The 24,291-nt window shown below is 41.1% G+C and overlaps 1 protein-coding gene across 8 annotated transcripts in view; it reads left to right on the forward strand.

The window, feature by feature from the left end:
- The window catches only part of LAMA2 (laminin subunit alpha 2), a 372,327-nt gene that overhangs the window by 213,922 nt on the left and 134,114 nt on the right, over nucleotides 1–24,291 (forward strand). For 4 of the 8 annotated variants that reach the window (XM_035109029.3, XM_088666122.1, XM_088666125.1 and 1 more), the window contains 5 exons: nucleotides 6,606–6,733; nucleotides 8,651–8,737; nucleotides 17,066–17,277; nucleotides 21,263–21,369; nucleotides 22,876–23,139. In XM_035109029.3, the coding sequence (XP_034964920.3) occupies nucleotides 6,606–6,733; nucleotides 8,651–8,737; nucleotides 17,066–17,277; nucleotides 21,263–21,369; nucleotides 22,876–23,139 (798 nt within the window). The remainder of the gene's footprint in view (nucleotides 1–6,605; nucleotides 6,734–8,650; nucleotides 8,738–17,065; nucleotides 17,278–21,262; nucleotides 21,370–22,875; nucleotides 23,140–24,291) is intronic. The other 4 variants (XM_088666126.1, XM_088666127.1, XM_088666128.1 and 1 more) reach the window with 1 other exon arrangement.

Raw genomic sequence — 24,291 nt, forward strand, 5'->3', positions numbered from 1 at the left:
GGGTGAATTACGCTGAATAGACTGTTCTGATTAACTCAAGGGCATTTTAGTTTTATATTGTCTGACATGGCATGAAGCTTGAAACAACATTTCTCATTTCATTAGTCTTGCAGAAATGCAATTTGAGCCACTGCCAATTTAGTAGGATATCATACTCCAGATTCCCTGCAGAATTCAAACCAACTCTGCATTGTGTATATTTTTAAGTGTTCCTCCCTTCTTTTTGATTTTCCCAAAGAAAAGCTTGAGGGAAAAATCTAAATGAAAATCCAGGGTTTTTACAATGCAATTTGGCATTTTAAATTATCACTGGCCTTTCTGTTTTCCTCCATACAAGGTGTTTAATTGCTCTCCAATTCTGAACAAGATAGCTTAAATTGGTGGATTGCTGGATTTTTCAAATTGCTTTTTCATGAATAAATGCCCAAAATGACTCTCGCATTAATCCTGTGCTCAGTCTTAAGACATACTTAGAAAAGAAAACATGCCATGATAACTTTATTTTGAAATACTTCACGTAAATCTAGTGGGGGGAGGAAATCACCTGACAGAAATTGATCTGTTTTCCTCAGCAGCCTTCAGAAAACCTATTTCATTGTTTTTTCATGATTTCAGTCTTCTAATGCTAATGTCTAATGAAATTAGTTAAGCTTTACAGCAAAACCAGCTGGTGGTTTGGAACTCTGTGCTTCGGGCAGCAAATCAACAATTCCATTTCTGTAATAGTACATGAGTGAAAAGAATTCTAGAGCCATTTTCTGAACTTGCTCGACATCAGGGCTCCTTTCAGGCAAATTTGACAGGCAGGTAGGGCTGCCCACTTGGCAAGCACCTGATGCCACATGGCGTCAGGTGATTCAAACTGTAACCTGAAACTACAAAGAAAAAAAATCAAAAACAGACTGTTAAGCATGCACTTTATTATTATTATTATTATTATTATTATTGTTGTTATTATTATTATTATTATTATTATTATTTACTTATACACTGCCCATCTCCTGCCAACCTAGCAGTTCTAAGGCATGTCAAAATGCAAGTAGATAAATAGGAACCGCTACAGCGGGAAGGTAAATGGTGTTTCCATGTGCTGCTCTGGTTTGCCAGAAGCAGCTTTGTCATGCTGGCCACATGACCTGGAAGCTATACGCCAGCTCCCTCGGCCAATAATACGAGATGAGCGCACAACCCCAGAGTCGGTCACGACTGGACCTAATGGTCAGGAGCCCCTTTACCTTTACCTTACCCCGCCCATCTGGCTGGGTTTCCCCCACCACTCTGGGCTGCTTCCAACAAAGATTAAAATACATTAAAATATCACAGATTAAAAATTCGGTACTACAGGGCAACAGAAAACAGTGCTCAATGGAAAAAGCACTGTGCTTCAGTTTTACCTGCCCAATTCCTGACATCATATTATGCCAGGTGATGGTTAGAGGTAGACATGGTTAGAGCAATGTCAGGGCATGGGTCAAATGGGGAGGCCTGGTGGATCTAATTGCACCCAGAGGCCTGGGAAACCCCTCTTCTGTTCTTTTTGTTAAAATAAACTAACAGCCATTCATTCTCCCTTGTTGTTGTCCTAGGGGTTTGAGGTGAAAGCAGTCACACTTCCTTGTGCTTCCACCAACAGAGTGACTTAGTGCAAGTTCACACATTGGCCTCAACCCAGCTAAAGTTCCTCATGACTAAGTCCTGTTGAGAGAAATGTGTCTTGAGTTAGTTGTGTCTCAGTGGGGTTTACAATGCAATCCCATGCACGACTTTTCAGATCTGAGTCCCACTGAATTCACTGGGGCTTTTCCCTACATACATGGATGTAGGAATTGCAGGCTTAGTCATTTCTGAGTCATAACTAGATTAGAATTTATATGCTCTTTTTAGGAGTTCGCTTATTTTTTATGCCAACATCTAAAAACGATATGCATTGACTGCAATAAACACATGCTTTGAAATGCTGATGTCCTGTATGATTGCAAACCGGTGTTTACTGCCAAGTGATGTGAGAGGAAACTCTTCAAGGAGCAGGCAGAAATGTTTAGAAGAATTTAATCTTGGAGAAAGTTGCAGCCCTAGTACTGGTTACCTGTAATGTTATCTGGCAGATATACAACATTACTGAGAAGACTAAGGCAAAAATACATCCCTGGAAACAATAACATGTCCTAATCTCTCTCTCTCTTTATCCTGTCCTGTCTCTGCTCTTCACTGCAGCAGCTAAGCTTGTCCTATATCATCCTGTAGAGACAAAGTGCACAGAAACAAAGTCTTCAAAATCTGTTTGGGGATTTTGCCTTGACTGTAAGTGAAGTAGGATTGGTTGATACCCAAGCAGGCTGTTAAATGCTGCAATTCAATTTGGATCGCAAGCCTTTTGAAGTGAGAGAGAGAGAGGGAGAGGGAAGAGAGACAAGTTTGAGTGCTGAAAGAAGAGGCATGTTTCACATCAAAGGGTTTCGTTCCCCCCTATTGAGATGTACTGAGCCTTTTGGCCTTCTCATTACTATTCATGGTATGTTTTTTTTTTGCCCCCAGTAATACAACAGACAATTTAGGCAGCTAATTTACGAATATGTTACTTCTTTTGACTCTTCCTTAGCTTTGAAATTTACTTGAAAAGAAGTTGAAATGTGTTTCTTTGACTTATAATAAGAGCTCAGCTCAATGGCTTTATCCTACGTCTGATTGTAGGGGGGGGGATCGCTTACACACTCATGGAAGGCAGTGCCTGTTACATTCACATGACCACTGTGATGTTACACAGATGATAAATAGCTCAAGTTGTAAACAAAGAGAAGTTCTATTTTGTCATGTTGTAGACACACTGTATGTCCATAAGTTTGTATCCAAAGGTAAAGGTACTCCTGACTGTTAGGTCCAGTCGTGGATGACTCTGGGGTTGCATGTTCATCTCGCTCTATAGGCCGAGGGAGCCGGCATTTGTCCGCAGTTAGTTTCCAGGTCATGTGGCCAGCATGACAAAGCCGCTTCTGACGAACCAGAGCAGCACATGGAAACGCCGTTTACCTTCCTGCCAGAGCAGTACCTATTTATCTACTTGCACTTTGACGTGCTTTCGAACTGCTAGGTGGGCAGGAGCTGGGACCGAACAATGAGAGCTCACCCCGTTGCAGGGATTCAAACCGCTAACCTTCTGATCAGCAAGCCCGACCACAGCGCCACCCGCGTTCTTGTATCCAAAGTTAGTCATACTCAAATCAGATCCATTGAAATGAATGACCACGAGTAACTTAAGCCCATTAATTTCAATGGGCCTACTCTGAGTATAACTTAATTGGATGCAATCCATGGGGTTGAGTTTCACAAAACCTTGCTAAAGTATTTAGTGGTTTTAATCTTGTTATGCAGGTCCAATTCAGATGTCATGCTTTCCAATCGCCACACTATGGTTTCGCAGCTGATAGTACCTGGCAGAATGGTGTACTCCTCTTCTTTCCTGTCAGCCTTGTGTGCTCCTTCTCACCCACTTTCCTAGTTAGAGATAATGTTAGTTCACTCATTGTGACATTTGAATAAATGTAACCATATTTACAGTTATGGATATGTGACACCTTCCCCTTTATTTCCACAGAGGTTTCTGCTTTGCCTTCCCACCCTCTTTTATCTTTGGGAAGTGCAGAGTATCTCAAATATCCTTGGTTTCCTCAACAATGTTGAGGCTTTAGGCTTCTTTGTTATTGTTTTACTTAAAATAGTTGCAATAATGGATGCAACTGTTGTAGCAATAGTTGGCACACGTGTGTTGTGCTACTTTGGGGTGTGCATCTGAATACTCTTCAGATTATAGCACTGGCAGTCATTTGCAGTTGGATGTGTATTTTGATCAACATTCAGCATCTTCATATAACTTGCACAAGAGTCTGTGCATCTAGCCACTGTTTATTATTCTCCCTAGAGCCCCCTCCCCAGACAGTAAGTCAAATAGAAACATATGTAACGAAGATATGAGATAATACCAACATCAACAACAAAAAATCTGCATAGGAAATTAAACCGCTGGATTGTTGTGACACCCCTAATTTCTGGTAAAGCTTAGTTACTGTGGACTAGGAAAGTGTATGTGGAGGGGGTTGCATTGGCAGAGAAGGAAGGGCAAATTTGTGAACTCCTCAACACTAAAGAGTGGTTCATTGATCAGCCCTGATGACATCTGAACTGGGCCTGAAACTTCAGAAGCAATCGTGTTTATGTTCCCTTATATAAGAAATCACTTACAGAATCAGGAATTGTTGTGGAAGGAAAAGAGAGGAGCTTGAGGAGAACCATGGCCCCGCACAACATGGTTTCTATATTCTAATATTACTAGAATAATGTGACTGGATATACTTGCCAATGTAACTTGTTAGTATGAAGCATGTGTGCACCAGCAATATTGTGAAATGCAGCTTTCCAGGATTTGAATTTTAATTCAGAGGATTATTGTGGTGCAAGCGTTTAACAGAACGCATCCACACATGTCTCCTCTCACATAAATCCCTGCTAAGAGGCTTTTTAAGGTTTGTATGTAATGATGTGTGAAGTGACTAATAGACATTTCGCGTTTGACCACTCCTGTAACAGATATCAAAATCCTACCTGTCTTCACTTTGCATATTTGATTTATGGAAAGCCAGATTCTTTGGAAGCACTTGGCTGATTATTACACAGTGGGCTGGTTCTCCTATAACACTAAGCCATGGTTTAGTACTACAGGGAAGAGCCTTGCTGAACTAGAGTGAAGCATCAGGCTTGCACACTCCCCTCACCACCACCCCGCTGTCCCAATCTTTGTCCTACATGGCTGGCAGAAGGAGTTCAACTTCAAACTTGGCTTAGAATTATTTGTGAACCAAGATTCCTGTATTGGTACAAACAATTGTTAGTTAAACAAGTCAGCTTCATAGCTCACAGTTTGACGTTCTCCTTCTGGCTGTGTGTCAGACAAAGAGGCATTTAGTATTATGTGCAAACTAGCCCAACGGCTGTGTTGGGGCATCATGATAAACTTTAGTTTATTGTTATGGGGATGAGCTTAGGTCCTCCAACATGACCAGCCAGAGGAATCAGATCAGATCAGAAGCTTTCACCTGTTTTCATTAATCACAGTTTAGCATTATGTTTGGACCTTAAACTGTGGTTAATCTTAACTATGGCTTATTGAAGCAAGCTAGTTCACAAATTCCTACTACTGTTACTAATATTCTTTATTATTATTATTATTATTATTAGTATTACTACTATTATTAGTATTACTACGGTATTATTATTTTAGTATCATCTCAAAGCAATTTACACATAAGATCTTTTTAAAAACAAATAATAATAATAATAATAACAACAACAACCAACCAATACATTTAAAACAAGACTAAACCCCTAAGAAAGGAACGCTCATGGTAAGGCCCCATTTGTCAAGCTGGAAGAGCCTGTTGGAACAAAAATGTACTCAACTGTTTCTGGAAAGTGCAGATAGTGGACCTGAAGCAGGCTTGTTTTTAGTAAACATTATGGTTAAGCCTAAACCAAATGGACAAAACCAAATGGAAACCAAAGCTTCCTATCTCCTCTTCACATCTGCACTGGAGGAGAGGACAATGGGCAGGGCCATTTTACCCTAGGTGCTAGGGGTGCGGGGTACCCAGGAGCTGGGCTCTCAGGGGTGCCAGGCCGAGAGTCTGGGGCCCGAGAGTTGAGTCTGGGGAAGAGACCACCCGTTGGTCAGAGTGCCACAACGGGCTCTTCTGCTGCAGGCTCTTCTGTGCCACAGATTCAGGGGCGACCGAGCCAGCGAGACACTGAGCCAGCCGGCTGGCTCCGCCGTCCTGCGTGCCTGGGACTGGACAACCTGGGGGGGGGCGCCGGGCAGATCTTTGCACCCCAGCTCCGCATATACTTAAGACAGCCCAATGGGAAAATGCACAAGTCAAATGCATGCCTAATCTTACTCCCATAATAGTGAATCAAAGGTTTTCATTACATCTGAACAAGGGAATATGACCTATTAAGATTTGTCATGGCCAATAGCCAGTATCCAGTCCATAAAGTAATTTGGATTGGATACTAGCTATTAAGATTGCTACTTGTCAAATTGTTGTAGAGCAGGTATTCAAATAAAAAAAAGTTACATCCCAAAGAACAACTCAGGTATATTTTTATTCATGAATATAAAATTCATTAAGTCTTAAAACTTATTTCAAAGTCTCTCTGTGTGTTTATTTAGGCAACTGTTTTAACAAGAAATGGTTACAATTGTGCATCAGAGCATTAGGACACAATTATTCACATGAAGCCACAGAAAGCAAACCATATAAAAAAATCCTTCAGAGGTTCACTTTATACTTGAGTGCATAGCTGAACCTTGAATGTATGTGGGGGGGGCTTTTAAATACACACTTATACATGTTAATAAGACATGGCAGGGTTTGTATGAAAATCCATTACCTGCAAGTGCAAACAAGAAAATGTGGGACAGGGGAGGGAGGGAGAAACAAAATTTTGAAGGACAGCTCACATTATTGCTTTCCCTCACATCTGTGAGCGTATTTATCAACTATGTTCTATGACATTCTGAAAAGATGGTTTTGTTCCTTCCCCTGTCTGTTTAGAACTGCAAGCACAACACAGGTGGCTTGTATTGTGATAGATGTCTTCCTGGTTTCTTTGGAGATGCTACTAAAGGGAAACCTGATGACTGCCAGCTGTGTGCCTGCCCACTGAGTATACCTTCAAACAAGTAAGTATACCCACTGAACAGTGGCTTTGCATCCTTTATTGGAACCCTGGGTACACACAAACACACATGTACAAACCAGGAGGGACCAGGGGCTGGATGTGGAGGGGGAACAAAACCCGCCAGCCAAACTTTTGCCGCTGCCGGACAGGCATGGGGCACAGAGGGTTTGTGGGGCTGTGCTGCACTGCCTGCCTCCCCCCCTCCCGTCCACAGCAAGAGGGAGCCCAGCCAACTGAGATGGCCCATGGTGAGGGGGCCGGGGGTGTGGTGGCAAGACCGGACTCCGGGCCCCAGAGACCCCTGGTGGCAAGCAGGGCAGGTCCCTGGCCCCCCCATTATGCCCCTGCAACTGAGTACTGAGTATACCTTCAAACAAGTAAGTTGGTGGTATCTATGGCCTATTACTAAGCAGGCCAAATGAAAGGCCGAATGGAAGTGTTCTCCCACCCCCTCCCTCAGCAAGGGTGTATATGAAATATAAGGGCAGCCTGAGTAGGTGTCAGAATCAATCCATCAGATTCAGAGAATTGACTGCTGTTGAGCTCTTTTGCTAATTTCATAGATCCCCACTTCCTTTAAAAAAATGTGGCATAATTTTGATTACATGACAATCCATAGGTCACAATCAGAATCATTGTATTGTATATACTGTAATACTGTATTTGTAATATTGTAATATTGCAATACTGCTAAGTTTTATCACAAAATGATCAAATTACTGCAATCAACGCTTGTTTATATTTATTTCACCACCATAGCCATATTAAGCCAAAGCTTTGTCCTAAGGCTGCTGGTCTACTGCTGGGTTGTTTGGCAAATTGAATGTCTATGTAGTGCACACAAACCTCTGAGGGAAATAAAAAGAAGAATAATTGAGGACTTATCTCTTTAAAATAGTGGAGTGACAGATATCCTGTTGTTTCAAACTGCCTGTGTCTTCCAGTGTGCCAGCAGATTACCTCATTACATTGTGTCAATCAGATACTCAAAGAGGGGAAACTCAGAAAACAAAATGCTGGAAGGCAGAGGGACACAGCTAGAGTAAAATACTAGCAGAGGATTTGTAAGCATGCAAATGATTGGGTTGCTGAGAAACTTAACTGTATCATTTATATTGTATCTGTAAAAAGAAATAGAAGAAAGAAAGAGAAAGTGGTATGATAGGAAATTGTCATTTGCTATTGCAATGACTAAATAATTGCTATTGCAATGATTAAAGCGACATACATGAGGTTACAGGTCTTCCTCAAGTTTAAAGAATCCATGTAGCTCTGGTTCTTTTCAGTTGTATTAGGATCCTAACCTTTAGTCATGGAGGTTAGGAATCAAGGATGGAAAATATCTACAAAGGTTGCCACTCCTGATTCTGAATCCCAAAGAATAACGTGGAAGTCATCCACCATTCATTGATCTTCACTTAAATACAGCTTTGACATACCATGAGAAACATCACCACAAAGTTTCCCCTTCCCTGCTTTTAATGCGGCAGTTTTATTCCACTATTCATGTAAGCTGAGTTTACTGAGCTTTCCAGTCAATTGTCCGTTAGCTGCGGTGAGATTTAACTTGGGAACAAAGTCTGGGATAGAGCGCATTGCCAGGCCCTGGAGGGCTCAGACAAGCAGCTGTACATTCCTGCTTTTAAATGGTGTAGCGACTCATTGATAGACTAAAGTCCCATAACAACATGTCATATGGATGCTGCCACCCGTTCCAGCTATATTCAGTGTCGGCAGAAATAGCAGAGTCATTCCAAACTCTACCGGCTGGAGCCAAACCTAAGCTCCATGTGTGAGACCAGAAGGACTTTCCCTGTAAAAGCAGCGCTCTCTGAGGAAGGACAGCAACTATGCTGCTAATGAATGTCTTTTTATCTTTCCTCTGTGTCCCTCTTCTGGCCCTTCATCAACAACAAAGTTTTAGCCCAACATGTCATTTGGATCAGAGTCGTGGATTAATATGTGACGAATGCCCCCCTGGGTATGCTGGCTCACGCTGTGAGAGGTAAGCGCCATATAGGATTTTATTGTCTTTGTCTAACAGAACTTCATTTCATGGTTCTTTTCCAAGCCTCTATATTATTCAAGCATCCATATGCACCCAGAGTCAGAATTGTGGGGTGGTGATGTCATACAAGATTTCTATTTAAATGAGAATTTCCATTGTCTATTCCACATTTGTACAGCAGATTTGTTCTCTGCTCAGTAGGCCTGCAAAATTGTTTTTATTTAATGCTTCAGATAAGCATTAAGCTACAAACAAAGTATTTTCCATAGAAGTAGTATTACTTGATGGGATTCTTTTTGCTGGATTTTTGTGCACCTGTTAGTTTCCGTTGTTATTTTTGTGTGTTCCTAATTTGGCTCAAATATTGAGGGTCTATTTAATCAGTTATTCGGTGAAATGTTATTTCATCTCCTAATGCTGAGCCAAACAATGTAATTGCGGAAGCTAGATTTATTTGTCTCAACTACTTTAAAACTCATATTTTCAGACTTTGCTGCTTCTAATTCTCCTCTGAATTTGCCTATTTAGCATGTGAAATTACTGGGCTACAAATAAAGTTGCAGTGTTAAAAATATTTCAGAGGGGCTGTTTTTGTTCTCCTGCAACGTGATACAGGCACGCTGTTTCCAAAGTGATTGAAGGTGTACAAATGTAGAATCTGGGTATATGATCAATCTTTCCCTAAGAGAATCCCATGTTTGATGAAATTCTGTATCTTGTGTTGCATATCCTCAGCTAGGAAACAGGCTTATGCTGAATCTGACTACTGATCCTTCTAGATTGTTCTTGTCTGCAGTAAATTGCAGTGGCTCTTTAAGGTATGGGGGCAGAAGGCTTTGCCAGCACAGGCTCTTAATAGCTGCATCAGGTGAAGGGAGGGCCACAAGAATGAACACAGGAGAATGGTCTTGGGTTGAACCAGGCCACAACTTTATTGATTACAATAAAGTGTCTGGAGACACTGGGTGTTGAACCTGGTATCTTCTGCATGCAAACTATGTGTTCTACAACTAAGCCACAACCCTTCGCTTTGCCCTGTTGTTCTGGAAAATTTGATATTCTGGAAAGTTTGATTTGAGACACAGCAAAAAAAGAGAAAGACTGTAAATTGAAAGTCCATGAAAGGCAGGGATAACTCAAAATGTTACGGAAGTTGGTAGTGTTCCCCAAATACTTCCCAGTATATTAAGGTCATATATAGCACAGAATAAAACCTTGCACCCTTAATAATGGTCTTTGCATACCTTTGACTTTCCCAAACTAGTTTTTCTGGGGTCACCCCTGATAAAAGCCACTTTATTCTCACTGGAAGCAAACAACACTTAGCAGTTGGCATCCAAAGAAAGATTGTGGCCATGAGTTTTTCAGATTCTTTTTGTCTTGAAAATGTCTTCGAGATGTGCCCACTTTGAGACAACTTGCCACAGCACTTTAAGGCTACTTCTTTTTCTTGTCCTTGCTGTCACTATAGGAAGTGAGAACATAATGAAAACAATGCAAAGTTAGTATCACCTCTTAAATACCAATTTTTCTTATTTTTCTTATGCTAATAATTATCTTGCTTTTCATCAGTGAGGGAGCTCGAGGTCTTATAAGTGGTGTTTTGGAGTGCTTTTCTAGCCAGACACACATTAGAATGGACAAAGGGCCCGATCTGCATACAGTTTGCTGGGCCCAACAAATCCTGTTTATATTATTGATCACCACTACCTTGGTATAATGGAAGCTGGAATGTTTAACATGTTGGCTACTGCCCAATTCATTGGGTTATATGGCTACATCCTACAAAGTGCTCTAACTGTTCATCATTCTGACCTACATTCAATATTGCCATTCCTGAATGACATCACTGAAGACATTCCCCAATATGAAAGAAAACCCAGTCATTGGGTGGGGGCGGGGGTTGTTCTGAAGGTCTACGGCTCGTTACGGTATTTCTAGTTAGAAAACCCAGGTTCTTTCACCCTCTGAACCTTAAAATGTGGAAGAACTGACATTTGGAAAGAAGAATACAGCTCAAACATGGCAAGCAGTCAGCAATTTGCAAAGCCTCGGGAGAATGTATGGCATGTGTAAAAGGAGTGGGGGAGGTTCCAAATGTAGAATGTTCCTTTCAATTAAAGACTTTTGAGAGTGATCTTAGAAAGTGCAGGCATTTAGCCATATGCTTCGTTAACATTAAGAGTCAAAGCAGAAGGCTCAGAACAAATACCAAGCCCACACTTTCTTTGTACATTCATTTGGTGTTATATTTGGCTGAAAGCACCTGCCAAAAGAAGGCTTAGGCACTCACCCGCTTATCACTAGGGCTGTTGCTGCTGAGTGCTATTTCTGTCTATCTTTTCCTGTCTCGCTGGCAAGTCATCACCCTCTTCTCAAACCTGAGGGCTGTGAAGTTAATGAATGCAAGAACAAATCAGCCGAAGAGTACTTCTGTGACAGTTTGTCAATGTAGGGGGTCACTGACAAGTCCCATAAGCAACAAGTAGTATTTCTTGATTGGAGGGTAGTCCATAGGTTAGCAACAAGGAAGGAATTTGAATAAGTGTGTGTCTGTTTTAATTGTCACAAGTTGCACAATAATGCACCGAGCCATTGGTTATGAAAACAACAACAACATGCCAGCATTTAGAAAGCCGTCTTTGTATACTATCATATGTGAATGAGTAATAACTTCAGGAATTTGCAGGGAATCCCATCTTTCATTTTTTAGCTTGGGGGCGCAGCTCTGAGTCATGTCGCTATTAAATTAACTGTTTTAAAATTACCCTGACGTGTTCTATGTTCAGTTTTGTCTTGCAGCAACCACCCATGATTTCTCACTCCTAGAGTTGGCAATAAATCTCCTTTTGTGTATTTATAATGCTAGAAAATTAAGAATACTTTATAGGGTTTTTGTTGTTGTTATCAAGAACATTGTTCCATTTATTTGTATGCAGATCGAGTTCTGGGCTGCATTTCTGTTTGTTTTGTTGGATTGGTCATTACCAAGTTCTTTTTTTCATTTTTTTGCATCTGCTCCCGTTGCTTAAACACTTGACCATTCTGTACTCCTTTTTGCTCTAGTGTTCTAGCAGTCACTTTCTTTGCTGTTCCGTTCCTTCTGCTTTCTCTTTTCCCATACATTTAGAATGCTTCTGCTTGCTAAGATACCGGTAGCATCATCCCTTTCTTTAAATCTCTCAACTGTCCCTTTGTTGCTTTCAATTTTGTGCCCTAATCCTTGCTTTTGAGGCTCTCTGTCTCTCTGCCTTTGGCAAAATTCAATTCTTATCTCTCTCTTTATTTCCCATCTCACCGTCTTCTCTCTCTCAACAAGCACATCTGAGGACTGGAGATGAGTTAGGCATTTGTGGGCCAACACGTGTTCAGCAAGAAAAGTGACCCTCAAATTCAGAGCCTCAAAGGAAAGGACTAAGGCTAGAGATTCATTCAGAAAGGAACAGGCAGCAGTTGGAGGGGGGGGGCGAGACAAGCAGCCAGACATTTTGATAATGTTACCTTAGTAGTGAGTAAGAAGGGGGCATTCTGAAATAACCTACAAAGGAGAGACAGCAGAATATGGGGAATGAAAGGGATGGGTGACAGGAAACTAGAAGCAGCATGATCTGATTGCTTCTATATTCATGACGAAGAGTTCAAAAACAGCCTTTGCAATGGGTCAAAATGGTCATTTGAATTTATGTTCCTTAATTAAAATTAATAAATAAAGACGTGTACAGATATAGTTCTGTAGCTTTAGTTAAGCTGCAGGCTCCCCCCAAAAAACTAAGTATGAAGAACACCCTTGGGCTAACAATTCCCACCCTCCCAATTCCTACACAAATGACTGCTGTTCAATTGTTTCAAAAATTGGCATGGGGGCACACACTTGATGATTTTCTCTCATTCATATTGCTATTCTACAAGTTGTACAGGTTGAATAGCATAATCTGATGCTCTATGATTCCATCCATCCTGCAATTTGAATGGATGTACACAGAGCCTAGGGCTTGCTGATCCGAAGGTCGGCGGTTCGAATCCCCGCGACAGGGTGAGCTCCCGTTGCTCAGTCCCAGCTCTTGCCAACCTAGCAGTTCGAAAGCACGTCAAAGTGCAAGTAGATAAATAGGTACCGCTCCAGGGGGAAGGTAAACGGTGTTTCCGTGTGCTGCTCTGGTTCGCCATAAGCGGTTTAGTCATGCTGGCCACATGACCTGGAAGCTGTACGCTGGCTTCCTTGGCCAGTAAAGCGAGATGAGCACCGCAACCCCAGAGTCGTCTGCGACTGGACCTAATGGTCTGGGTTCCCTTTACCTTTTACCCTAGGGAGAGAAATACTTTATAACTGTCATATATGTGCCTGCCAGGTAGATGTGGAGGTTATTACTATAGTTTATAACTACATCTAAGAGGGACAAGAATGTCCTTTTTCCAAAAAAAGCTTTTCCAATAATAATAATAATAATAATGCTGGCATCTGACTGTCTCGGGAGACAATGGAGGAGTGTGCCTTTGTGGGTGAGGTCAAGCTGTTGAAAGGTTACAGTGCCTGCTGTGGCTGTAGAGACCGATGAGGAAGAGACATGTTTGTTGCAGCTGAGGCAGATGAAGGCACCCAGTTGTGCAGCTACAGATGCACCAAGGCATTTCTTCTCTCTGTGTTCCTCCCAGCGATCAATTCTCCTCTGGTCACTGCTATGGATACATGACTTGACTGCTTGTCTCCAGGGACTGCAGTCGCCTGCAAGGGATTCCCACATGGCGGGGTTGATGTTACCAGCCTTCATGTCATGCTTGCAGACAATAATATTCATAATATCTGATTTTTTCTTCCTTTGTTTCTTTTCCTTATAGCCATTCGGCACTGTTGTTGTTGTATTTAAAGAAACGACTTCCCTATTAATATAAGATATTAATGTTACACATGACTCATTCCTCCTTTGCGCCCGTTCTCATGAGCACAGCCCATTGGATAAGAAGAGAGTAAGTGAAGTGGAAGAATTCCTAAAGGAAACATACGGAGCTATAAAGTAGACAACATTCAGGGTTTACCAGGAAATTCAGAGAAGGAAAAGGAAGCAAAAAGGAGACTAAACAGGATTAGGGTCACTTCTCTCCCCCCCCCCCCAGCAATCAGTGCTTTTGATAGATATTTGGGATTCATCACAAGACACATCAGTAGAATGTGGTTCCAGAACACTTGGAAAAGGCCAGGAGACCAAGGTTTATGTTAACTTTAATTAGCAGTTTGAAATGATGAGAATTGGGGCAGGGAGGGAGGAGAGTGATCAAAGTGGATTGTCATTAGTAGGAGGGTTATTTATGATTAGCACATCAGTACTCACAAGTCCTTTGGGTGTTCTTCTTATGACTGGCTTTGTACATTTCTGCTGGCATTATCCGATACAAGACAAAAGCTTAAATGAAAGAGGATGGGCAGAGCGAAAGAAATGAACCCTGATAAGCGAAAGCGAAAATTATTAGCAATTGAAGGAGTCATCTGTATTATATCAGCATACTTGCAGAAATTGCATTGGACTGGCCACATGAGGCCCTTTGTTCTACAGGTTCCATGTAGACTAGGCCTGCTTAGTCAAACCAAGGAAAACTAACATTAAGTCTGCCACTTAAGAGTGGCCAGCTCAGATGCTTTAGGAAACTTTAGAGAAAAGGCAAGTAAGAGGAAGGGGATAGTGAAAAGTTTTTCTTGATCTCTCATAACATTAGGTAAAAGGTAAAAGTTAAATGTGCTTTCGAACTGCTAAATTGGCAGAAGCTGGGACAGAGCAACGGGAGCTCACCCCGTTGTGTGAAGTTGAACCACCAACCTTCCAATCAGCAAGCCCAAGGGGCTCAGTTGTTTAGACCACAGCACCACCTGCATCCCTCATAACAGTAGAACTCATGGACATCCAATGAAGCTGAATGTTGGAAGAATCAGGACTTTTTCATGCAGCACATAGTTAAACTATGGAACTATGGACACATTGAAGACTACCAACTTAGTTGGCTTTAAAAGGCTATTAGACAAATTCATGGAGGAGAAGGGCTATCAATGGCTACTAGCCATTATGGTTGGAGGCAATAATGCTTCTGCATGACAGTTGCTGGAAACTGCAGCAGAGAAGAGTTCTCTTGCGGTCAGATCCTACTTGAGGGTTTCCAACAGGCATCTGGTTGGCCACTGTAAGCACAGGCTGATGGAGTAGAGGGGCTATTGGAGCAACAAAGCCTCTATAATAAAATAACAACTATTTCTAAGGGTGCAGTCCTATGCTGAAGATCTACCATCTGACGGGCTATAAGAGTTAGTGGAAGTTCTCTGTGGTAGCTGTGAGGAGCATGAGGCAACTTGAACCATTGCCAGGAGGGGCGGTCCTGTAGAATGGAGACACTCTAGTAGGATCTTTAGTGTTGTGTGTGAGAGAGCTGGTGCTGGGACTTAAGGAGTGTCCCCATCATTGGCAGCTCGTCATCTCCCTTCATGTATGAACAGCACACATGCTGCTACAGTCCCTGATTGGTGGACTATGGTGGTGTTTCCAGGGATGCCTTTAGCATCTCTATCATTTTTCTATGTTTTATTTTGTATTTCTCAAGTAGTTCCCACCCCTTCAGGACTGGGAACTCATTGGATGCAGTGTTTTGTATGTGTCTGCAGACTGCCCATAGTTGTCCATCATAAAGAAGAGTGCATGATATGAGGCTAGAGAAAGATAGTTCTTTGACTCACTCCTTATCATCTGAGTTATGCTCTCCCTGCACTGGTTAGTGTGCTGTGATTGGGTGCTGAGTTACACTATATGGCAGTTATGTGAACCCCTTTGGTATTTCCTCTGCCCTCAGAAGCTCAGGGTGGCAGGTCAACTAGGGGAGGACATTCTCTGTGGTAGCCCTGACGCTGTGGAATTCCCTCCCCACAGAGGTGTGTGTGACACCTTAATAACACGGCTTTCATCATATGCTGAATACATGTCTTTACCCTGGCCTTTGACACTTGGGAGAGATATTTTTAGGACCTTTTCTAGTTCTGATGTAATTTGTTTTAAATGGTTTTAATGTTGCATTTTACATCATTGTGGCCTGCCTCGGGACCTTGTATTGAAGGGTGGGAAACACATCTAATAATAAACAAATAAACACATCAGAACCACAATAATTATTGTTGTTAATCAACAACAATAATTCTTGTGCTTTTGTTCTGATGTGGATGGAACATTCATCAATGCAGGAGTGGGATTTTTAAAATTATTTTCCCCTTCAAAGTCAGTGGGAAGAAGGATTCTGTGGTTGGTGTAAAGTGCCATTGGTGGGAGTATAGACTTTGGCATAAATATGCTCCTCTCTTGTGCTTCCTACATCTCCACCCATTTCAGACATGCCTTAGAGAATAATACCAGCATCAGAGAATAGCACCAGTACAACAGATCTAAAAAGTACCAAAATATTTACGATTCCAAACCTGAGGGAAGGGGGCTTCATCTGCTAGCAAAAGAAATCTTAACCAAGCATTAGATTAGCCCTTCTGGGTGGGGTGTTTGAAAACTAGGTGCCCACACACTGAAATGACCCTCTCCCTAATGACATCCAAGGTTAAGTTTCTTGTGTGTTTGGGGGGGGGGTGTTACCCAGGAATTTATCTCAGAAAACAATCTTAAGGTCCTGGTAAGTATATGTGGCTGAGTCATTCAAATGTCCTTCCATCCACTTAGGAACTTCTCTCACATTGCTTGTAAATGTTTAAAGGGAACTTAACTGGGGTGAAATCAAAGGTTTCTTGTGTTAGCTTGTGTGCCCCCATCCCTTGTTATGTATGCAGTTTATTTCGTTGTCAATTTGCATGGTATTTTGTTTTCCTTTCTCAACCAGACCCTTTATGCTGCATGGCAAGGTATGTCAGATTTGCTGGTTAGCTGGCATAGTTGAATTTTCTTCTTGTGTACTTGCACATGATGGGCTGTATCATAAAGGGTTCTCCACATGAATCTGATTTACACTGGAGTGGCAACAGACAGGTTTCTTATTATGCTTTTCTCTCATCTTCAGGCCCAGTGACCAGCTCCCTCCCCTCTCCCTGCTCTTCTGCATCCCCCCTCCCTGAAATCTAATAACTGGTGGAGCTGGCAGGATTTCAGCTAGTAATGAATCTTCAGTGCTGTTAAGGAAACCGGAAAAATGATGGGAATTGTGGGTGGGTAGGGAAACTCTGAGAAACACTTGAGAGAAAATAAAGCTGTCTTTAGTGATTCGTATGGCAACAGAGCTGTAAACAATGTTGTTATTTTTTAAAAAATGCCAACAGGTCAATGTAAATACTTTAAGATGTTATGTCTGTCGCCCTAGGTGTGCAGAAGGATATTTTGGTCAACCTTTAAAACCAGGGGGATCGTGCCAGCCTTGCCAGTGTAATGACAACCTCGACTTCTCCATTCCTGGCAGCTGTGACAGCTTGTCTGGAGCTTGTCTGATATGTAAGCCAGGTACAACAGGCCAATACTGTGAGAAGTGTGCTGATGGGTATTTCGGAGATGCTGTTGATGTAAAGAACTGTCAACGTAAGTCTTGGAATCCTGCTTCTCCTGTCAGAATGCATTCATTCCCTATGGGCATAGCACACGAGGGTCTGTCAAATAGGACATGCATTTATTTTCGTGGTATTACGTACAGTAAGTGTCACATTATCCAAACCGCGGTTAGTTCAGATTTCCTTACTTGCTATCTAGATTCTGGGTCATTATTTATTTTTTATTTATATATTAAAAGAGGGCAGGTGCTACCAGCACCCTTTTCCCATCTGAACTCCAGATTATACCAAGGGTGGGGAACTGGATCCGGCCCATTCACCCTGCCACACATTTGATAAGTGAGCTGGTTTGACAGTTGGGTTGTCATGATGACATTGTGGGACCCATTTTTACCTTTGCGGAGAATCAACTTTAGAAGGGTGTCCTATGTGTCCCTTTTATGGCCTGTGATGCCTGCCTTCATCTTTGGACAGGACTTGCTTCCCTTCCCAGTCTCGTTTAAAATCGCCTGCTATAGGAGAATAAAAATAAGGACCCTGGGGAGGAACCGCAGAATTCTTCCCTGCCGCTTCTGCTTTCCTAGGCCAGACTAAATGAGATGATGATAAACAAGGGTATGAAAATAACAGCATTGTGTTGAGCTTGCCCTCTTCATAGGATTGAATACAGCTAACCTCATGTCATGACACCATTTGGCTAAGTGATTCTCTCCCCTGTCAGCGGCAACCAATTATGTGGAGCAGGAGGAAGAAAAAATGCACATCACAATGATGATCTTGTCATATGCACACAGGCACATGCAGCAGCCTTATATTCTTCCCCTTCTCCCCCTAGTCAAGCTGACCACAGTTTAGGGGTTTAGGAACACCTTTCTTTTTACCTTGTAGCTGGTTGACAAAAAGTTGCATGACACATATTGAGGAGGAAATGAAGGTAAAGGCTACCCTTTTCTTGCCAACTTCTTCTGCATATTTCTTCTGCCCTTATGTCAGGCATCCCCAAACTCGGCCCTCCAGATGTTTTGGGAAAGCAACTCCCATCATCCCTAGCTAACAGGACCAGTGGTCAGGGATGATGGGAATTGTAGTCCCAAAACATCTGGAGGGCCGAGTTTGGGGATGCCTGCCTTATGTTCAGTATCTGTCACAGTGCGTGACTAATCAGAATGATGTCACCACTGGTTTTAAAAAAGAAATTGTGCAATAATACTGTTTTGTTGTTCCCATTGAGTTGCTCATTTAGTGTAAAGGTATGAGATATATTTCTTTTATTTATCTGTGTATTTAATTTACAGCCGTACCTTGGAATTTGAATGGAAGCCATTCCAGAAGTCCGTTCAACTTCCAAAATGTTCAGAAATCAAAATGCAGCTTCTGATTGGCTGCAGGAACCTCCTGCAGCCAATCAGAAGCCGTGAAGATGTTCGGGTTCTAAAGAACATTCACAAACCAGAACACTCACTTCCAGGTTTGCGGTGTTTGGGAGTAAAACATCCGAGTACTAAGGCATTCAGGATCCGAGGTACGACTGTATTTAGATTGAGGGTTCCCACCCTGGTATGTGGACTACCAGTGGTCCACAAGCTTTATTCAGGTGGTTCACAGCATGGCTGCGATGAACACTTACCATTTGAGTTCTATAAAATTATGGAGAATTCAAATTGTAATACAACATAAGAAACAAAAGAAGCAATAGGAATACAATTAAAAATCATACAGCATCTAGCACAGCACACCACAATTACTACAATAAGCAGAAAAAAATAATCCAGTGGTCTGCTAAACCCATCAGCAATTTTTTTAGGGGTCCATTGCGGGGTAGGTTGGGGGTCGCTGATTTAGATCATTTCTTTACCGCTTTACATTTATGAAAGTGATTTACAGTGGATCTTAAAATATCATGTACAACATTGCAAAATATAAGAACAGAACTTTACAAATGAATTTCAAATACAAAAGTGCAATAAATGCCCATGGTTTAAAGTAGTATAATTAAAATGGATCATATGTTCAGAACCGGAGCAGGAAACCTGATTTTAAGAAATTGTATTAAATTAAATTAATTTGATTTGATTTGTAATAATTTGGAAAATTAATTTGAAAAAAAATTGGGGGGGGGGATGAAACAACATATCCTTTTAAACAAACACTACAAGTTAAAAGCAAATACTGTACAAAAATACGTTAACAGATGGAAGCTATTCCAACATTCCCTCCGTAGTAGCATCTCCCAAACATATCCTTAGCACTTCACCTTCACCCGTTCTCACCAACCATACTCATAACACAGTTAATGCCCAGCTGACCACTTGGCACAGAGCATCTGATGTACAGAGAATCACCTGGCAGCATTAAATATAATTTTCAACCAGCTCATTCATGGATCTCCAAGGCAATACAGTGCCATACAAACATAGCCACTCCTTGTCTTCCACCTAGGTAGGGTCTTCTGTGGATCAATTCAGTCTCTTGCACTAATAAGATGTTCATAAGATTTCCCCACCATCACCACTTCTGCACATTTGGGATTTTTACAGGTTCCAATTTCAGCAGCTGCATTGGAGTTGATTAATAATTCATTGGTGCGGTGCCTCGTGACTTGCTCTTTAAGGATGTCATTTAAAAAGCAGCGGATTTGAAAAATCAAACTATGAGCAGACTTGAAATTCCCATTGCTGCACTTCTTTCCTTGAGGCATTGACATGGCTGAAACTTTGAACATTTCCTCTACAGAGACAGCTGTATAGGAGGCTCTGTGTGGAGCGAAAACATACTATATATATATATATATATATATATATATATATATATATATATATATAACATTAAAATAGATAGCTTTTTAATGTATATTTATATTATTTGCTTTTTGTCATTAGCTGAGTTCACAGTAGAACTTCTCAGTATATTAATGTTCTTGTGCTTGCAGTTACTGCAAATTTATTTCTCCTCCTATTACAACTAGGCTTTCTTTTTTGCATATTTCTCGGGCAGGCTTCCATGAAGTTTGCCCCGAAGCTGTGAAACAGAGGGACTGTGCCTATGCTTTGTTGCTTTCAATTTTTCCTTTTCATTAAAGAATCAACTTCATGATTGAACACTTGCAAAGCAAGAGTCTTGCTCTCAAAATACTGTGTTTTTTCCCTCCCTTTCCCTTCTTTCCTTCCTGCTGGGGTCATTTAAATTAGTCAATTCAATTGGCAGCTCAGTTTTGTCACCAGCCTGTTATTCCTAAACATTATTTTTAAGAAACGAAAATCTAAAATAAAAGTATCAAACGAGTAGCCCAGATCTATTTGTCCATTATTTCACAATTGGCTTTTAATTATGGAAACATCACAAGATTCGTGCAGCTGAAAGTTGCATGGTCTTCACGGCAGATTAAAAAAAGAAAAGAACGTAAAGCCCTAACGATTGTACATTCTGTATAATTTGAGGCACAGCTAAATGGTTTAGGAGAACTGTCTGGAGGGGAGAGGCACCCACCACCCAGTGGGAAGTGGCCAAAGGAAATACTGGATGGATGTGCATTGAAACCCATGAGGTGTGTCCTTGGATCCATTGCAGGGATTACTGGGCCACAGAATTGCCTGGCTTTCCCAGGGGTGTATTTATATTACGGTAATAAAATTCTCCTGTGAACATAAGTCACATAATCTGGTACTAGAATTCCATTATCTGTGCAGGCAAGGACTTTTTCATGCAGAATGTATAGCCTGGCATCTGCCATTAAATACAGAAGAAGCCATCAGTGACCTAATCAGGATCGTGTGCTCATGGCAGGATTCTAGTTGCATGGTTCTGAGTCAATTAAAAATGGGAGAGGGCAGTGGCACTCATCTTTCTCTTGTGTGGCTAATTGTAGACCAAGAACAGAGTTACAGTGTGTGTGTGTGTGTGTGTGTGTGTGTGTGTGTGTGTGTGTGTGTTCATTTTGGAGTTCATTTTGTGTCATGTACATATCGCAGTGTACCAGCATGCATTACATTATGACACCCTTTCTTGTTTCCATGTAGCTTGTCGTTGTCATCTCAATGGCTCATTTTCAGAGACTTGCAACTCTAAGACTGGGCAGTGTGACTGCAGACCCAACGTGTTGGGGCGTAGATGTGATGAATGTAAGGTAAGCCATAAAAACTGATCCATCCTTATTGTTTTGCCCCTTTCTATGTGTTATATTAGAACGACTCTTTTTTGTTGTTTAAATAAAATGTTGAGGGTTGTTTTGGGCTTAGAACTAAGGATGCTAACTGTCTTTGATATGTGTCTCATAATTTATTTCTAAGGGTTTCTGGATTTATTATTGGTGCTAATGGGAACATGTTATTTGTAGTGCACAGAATCTATCCCCTTTTAAAATTTAAGTCAAACAAAATAAATGTACACCATGAATAGCTAATAACTTTTTATGTATATAATGGAACATTTTAGTTCTTTGCAAAACAAAAACAAAAACTGACATAATAGTTGACATGAAAAAAAGAAAGGAAGAAAATGGGCAGAACACCCCCCTTTTGCATTGTTGCGTCATGATCCACATGTTTGTTTCTTTAAATTTTATATACAAATACAGAAGAAAACATAAGGAACAACCCTCTTGGCTTCTAGAATTATCATTCAACGCAATTGTGGGCTCAATGTCCATTTGCTTTTGTTTTTTCTTTTTAAAAAAGAGGTTAGGTCAGTTATCTGTTTTCTGACCACTCATCTCACACCTTGATCACAATTATTATGTCAGTGTTTACAACAATAAAGCAAACCTTCGAAGCATTTGAAATGAACGATTTGAAATGAGTGAAACAGATTGGCCCAATAAACGGGTAAGGCCGTCCAGAAAAATAGGAAAGTGATTCTGTGCTGTGGTAATCTGTGGAACTTCAAAGGCTTCTCCTGAAAGATTATTTTACTTCTCTCCTGTGTGAATGTTTCATTAGAGCACTTTAACTTTCTATGGGGGAAATTACAATAAGAAGCCATTAGGAGAACTAGGGGGGAAATGTCAATAGTAAAAAACCTGGGATTTGAAAAGTAACATGGTCATCTCAGGATAGAATTCCATTTTTAATGGCTTTTTAATCCAACAGAAGGAAGACCATTTTTATCAGTTCTTTCTACCCACTGTCACCCTCTGTGCCACCTTGAATGCTGTTCTGGATGGTCCCCCCAACCTTCTGAAACAGATTTTCAGGGGTACAACGGGCTGCAGGGTGAGATGGAGTTGGTGGAAATTGCCTCTCCCTTACATTGGCAGTGGTGACCACTGGGTCAAAAGTTCTTGCATGAGCGAAGGAGCACAATTGGATTCAACCCCCATTATCATCATGTTTGGCATTAGCTCATTTACTAGATACAGATGTGTTTACATTACTGGAGCATTATCCGTTGTAGTTTAGAGCAAAGTTTACTGGCCTTTATAAGATGTGCATATGATAGTTTTAAGTGTAAAAAAGGGGGCCATTGGATTTGTGTAATCTTTAGTAGGTTCAGTTTAATTCCATATGTACTCTAAGAAAACCAGATTGTTTGGTGTACAAATATTTATAATAGACTTCTTGCTCTTTTCCTCTCTTCTAACTTTTTCTTATACAACTTTGTTTTCTAACTTGTTTTCCCTCTCTCTCTTCAAAAGCCTGGTTATGTTTGGGTTCCAGAAAAGCAATTCTGTACACCATGTGGATGCAATCCTCTAGGATCCATGTCACTAAACTGTGATGTGTCAGGGAGATGTATATGTAAATCAGGATTCGCTGGTAAACGATGTGAGCTGAGCAGACAGGTGTATATCCAGAAGGAAAACCCATTACCGGCTCAGCCAATCAGAGCACCCCATCAGAGATGGGGCTACTCCAGTGCAAGTGGGTGCCCGAGAGGTGCTTTCAAACCTGCCTCTTTGGTAATCAAAAAGACCATGTACAGCATGCATTGCATTCTAGCATGTGTCTGTGTTGTGTTACACTAACAATGCAGTAGAAGGAAACCATTTAGGAAACAGTCAGTGTTCTCTCAAACATTGTCTGGTACAATATGCGCTAGAGAATAAATCCCATTGAAATTCCTGGGATTTAGTTGGAGTTCAGGACCCATGCTACTGCAGTGTGATGCATCAGGCAATTGGGGTAATTAATGAGGGGGGTATCTGAGAAAAAAATAAAATTTGAATGCTGACTTTTCGGATATGTAAGAATCAAGTTACAAAGGAACTTGGACAATATTAGTAACCCACATAACCTAAGTTATTGTGATTACTTGAATTCACCTAAAGTAATGTTCTCAGGTAACTCTCTATATGGAGTTACTTATAGCGGGACCAGTTAGTTGAATCCAGCACATAGTAATTAACACAAATCTTATTAGACCATTCACCTAGTAGTAAGAAAATAGTTAACAAAACATAATTTTATATGTGAATTTGTAGTTCTCCTCACTGGTGCACTGCAACCACTGACCCAACTTCTTAAGTTAATTGTGGGTTAAGTAGATAATTTTATCTAAAATGGAATTTGATTTTCTGCCTTTCCCCCTTATAAATAGGATTTACTTTTCCTATGAAACTGTTGATTTAGAGGGTGGGTGCTTGCTGGTTTAATTGCATGAGTTGAGGCATTCCTTTCTGTTCTTAGTGAGATACAATGCTATAGTACTAGTCATAATATACAGTGCTGAAACGGTGGACAAATTGCATGTTTATTGCTGTTACTTGGCTTTGCATGGGGAAGCAACTTCAGCTTCTGTGCCTGTAATCTGAACAAGGCCTGCTGATCCCATGCTGAAGTAGGGATAACTGAAGCTTATGTATTGAACAGAACCTTGCTCTGAGGTACTTTCTGAACAGGCAGGGTTGGTGGACCATGGATCTCTAGCTTAACTGGTAGACTTATGGGGCTGAATTTAGGCCAGGACTTTCCAATGGTTGAGCCCCACAAAAGATTCCAAAGGCACAAATTGGGATTTGTCAGCATGCTTGGATCAATGATGTTGCACTAATAGTTGCTGCTAATACAGATTCATGGTGATACAGGTTTAACAGAAAATCTTTGCCATTCTA

Source organism: Zootoca vivipara, chromosome 3 (genome assembly GCF_965207765.1).
Source record: "Zootoca vivipara chromosome 3, rZooViv2.hap1.1, whole genome shotgun sequence".
In the NCBI taxonomy this organism is placed as follows: Eukaryota; Metazoa; Chordata; class Lepidosauria; order Squamata; family Lacertidae; genus Zootoca; species Zootoca vivipara.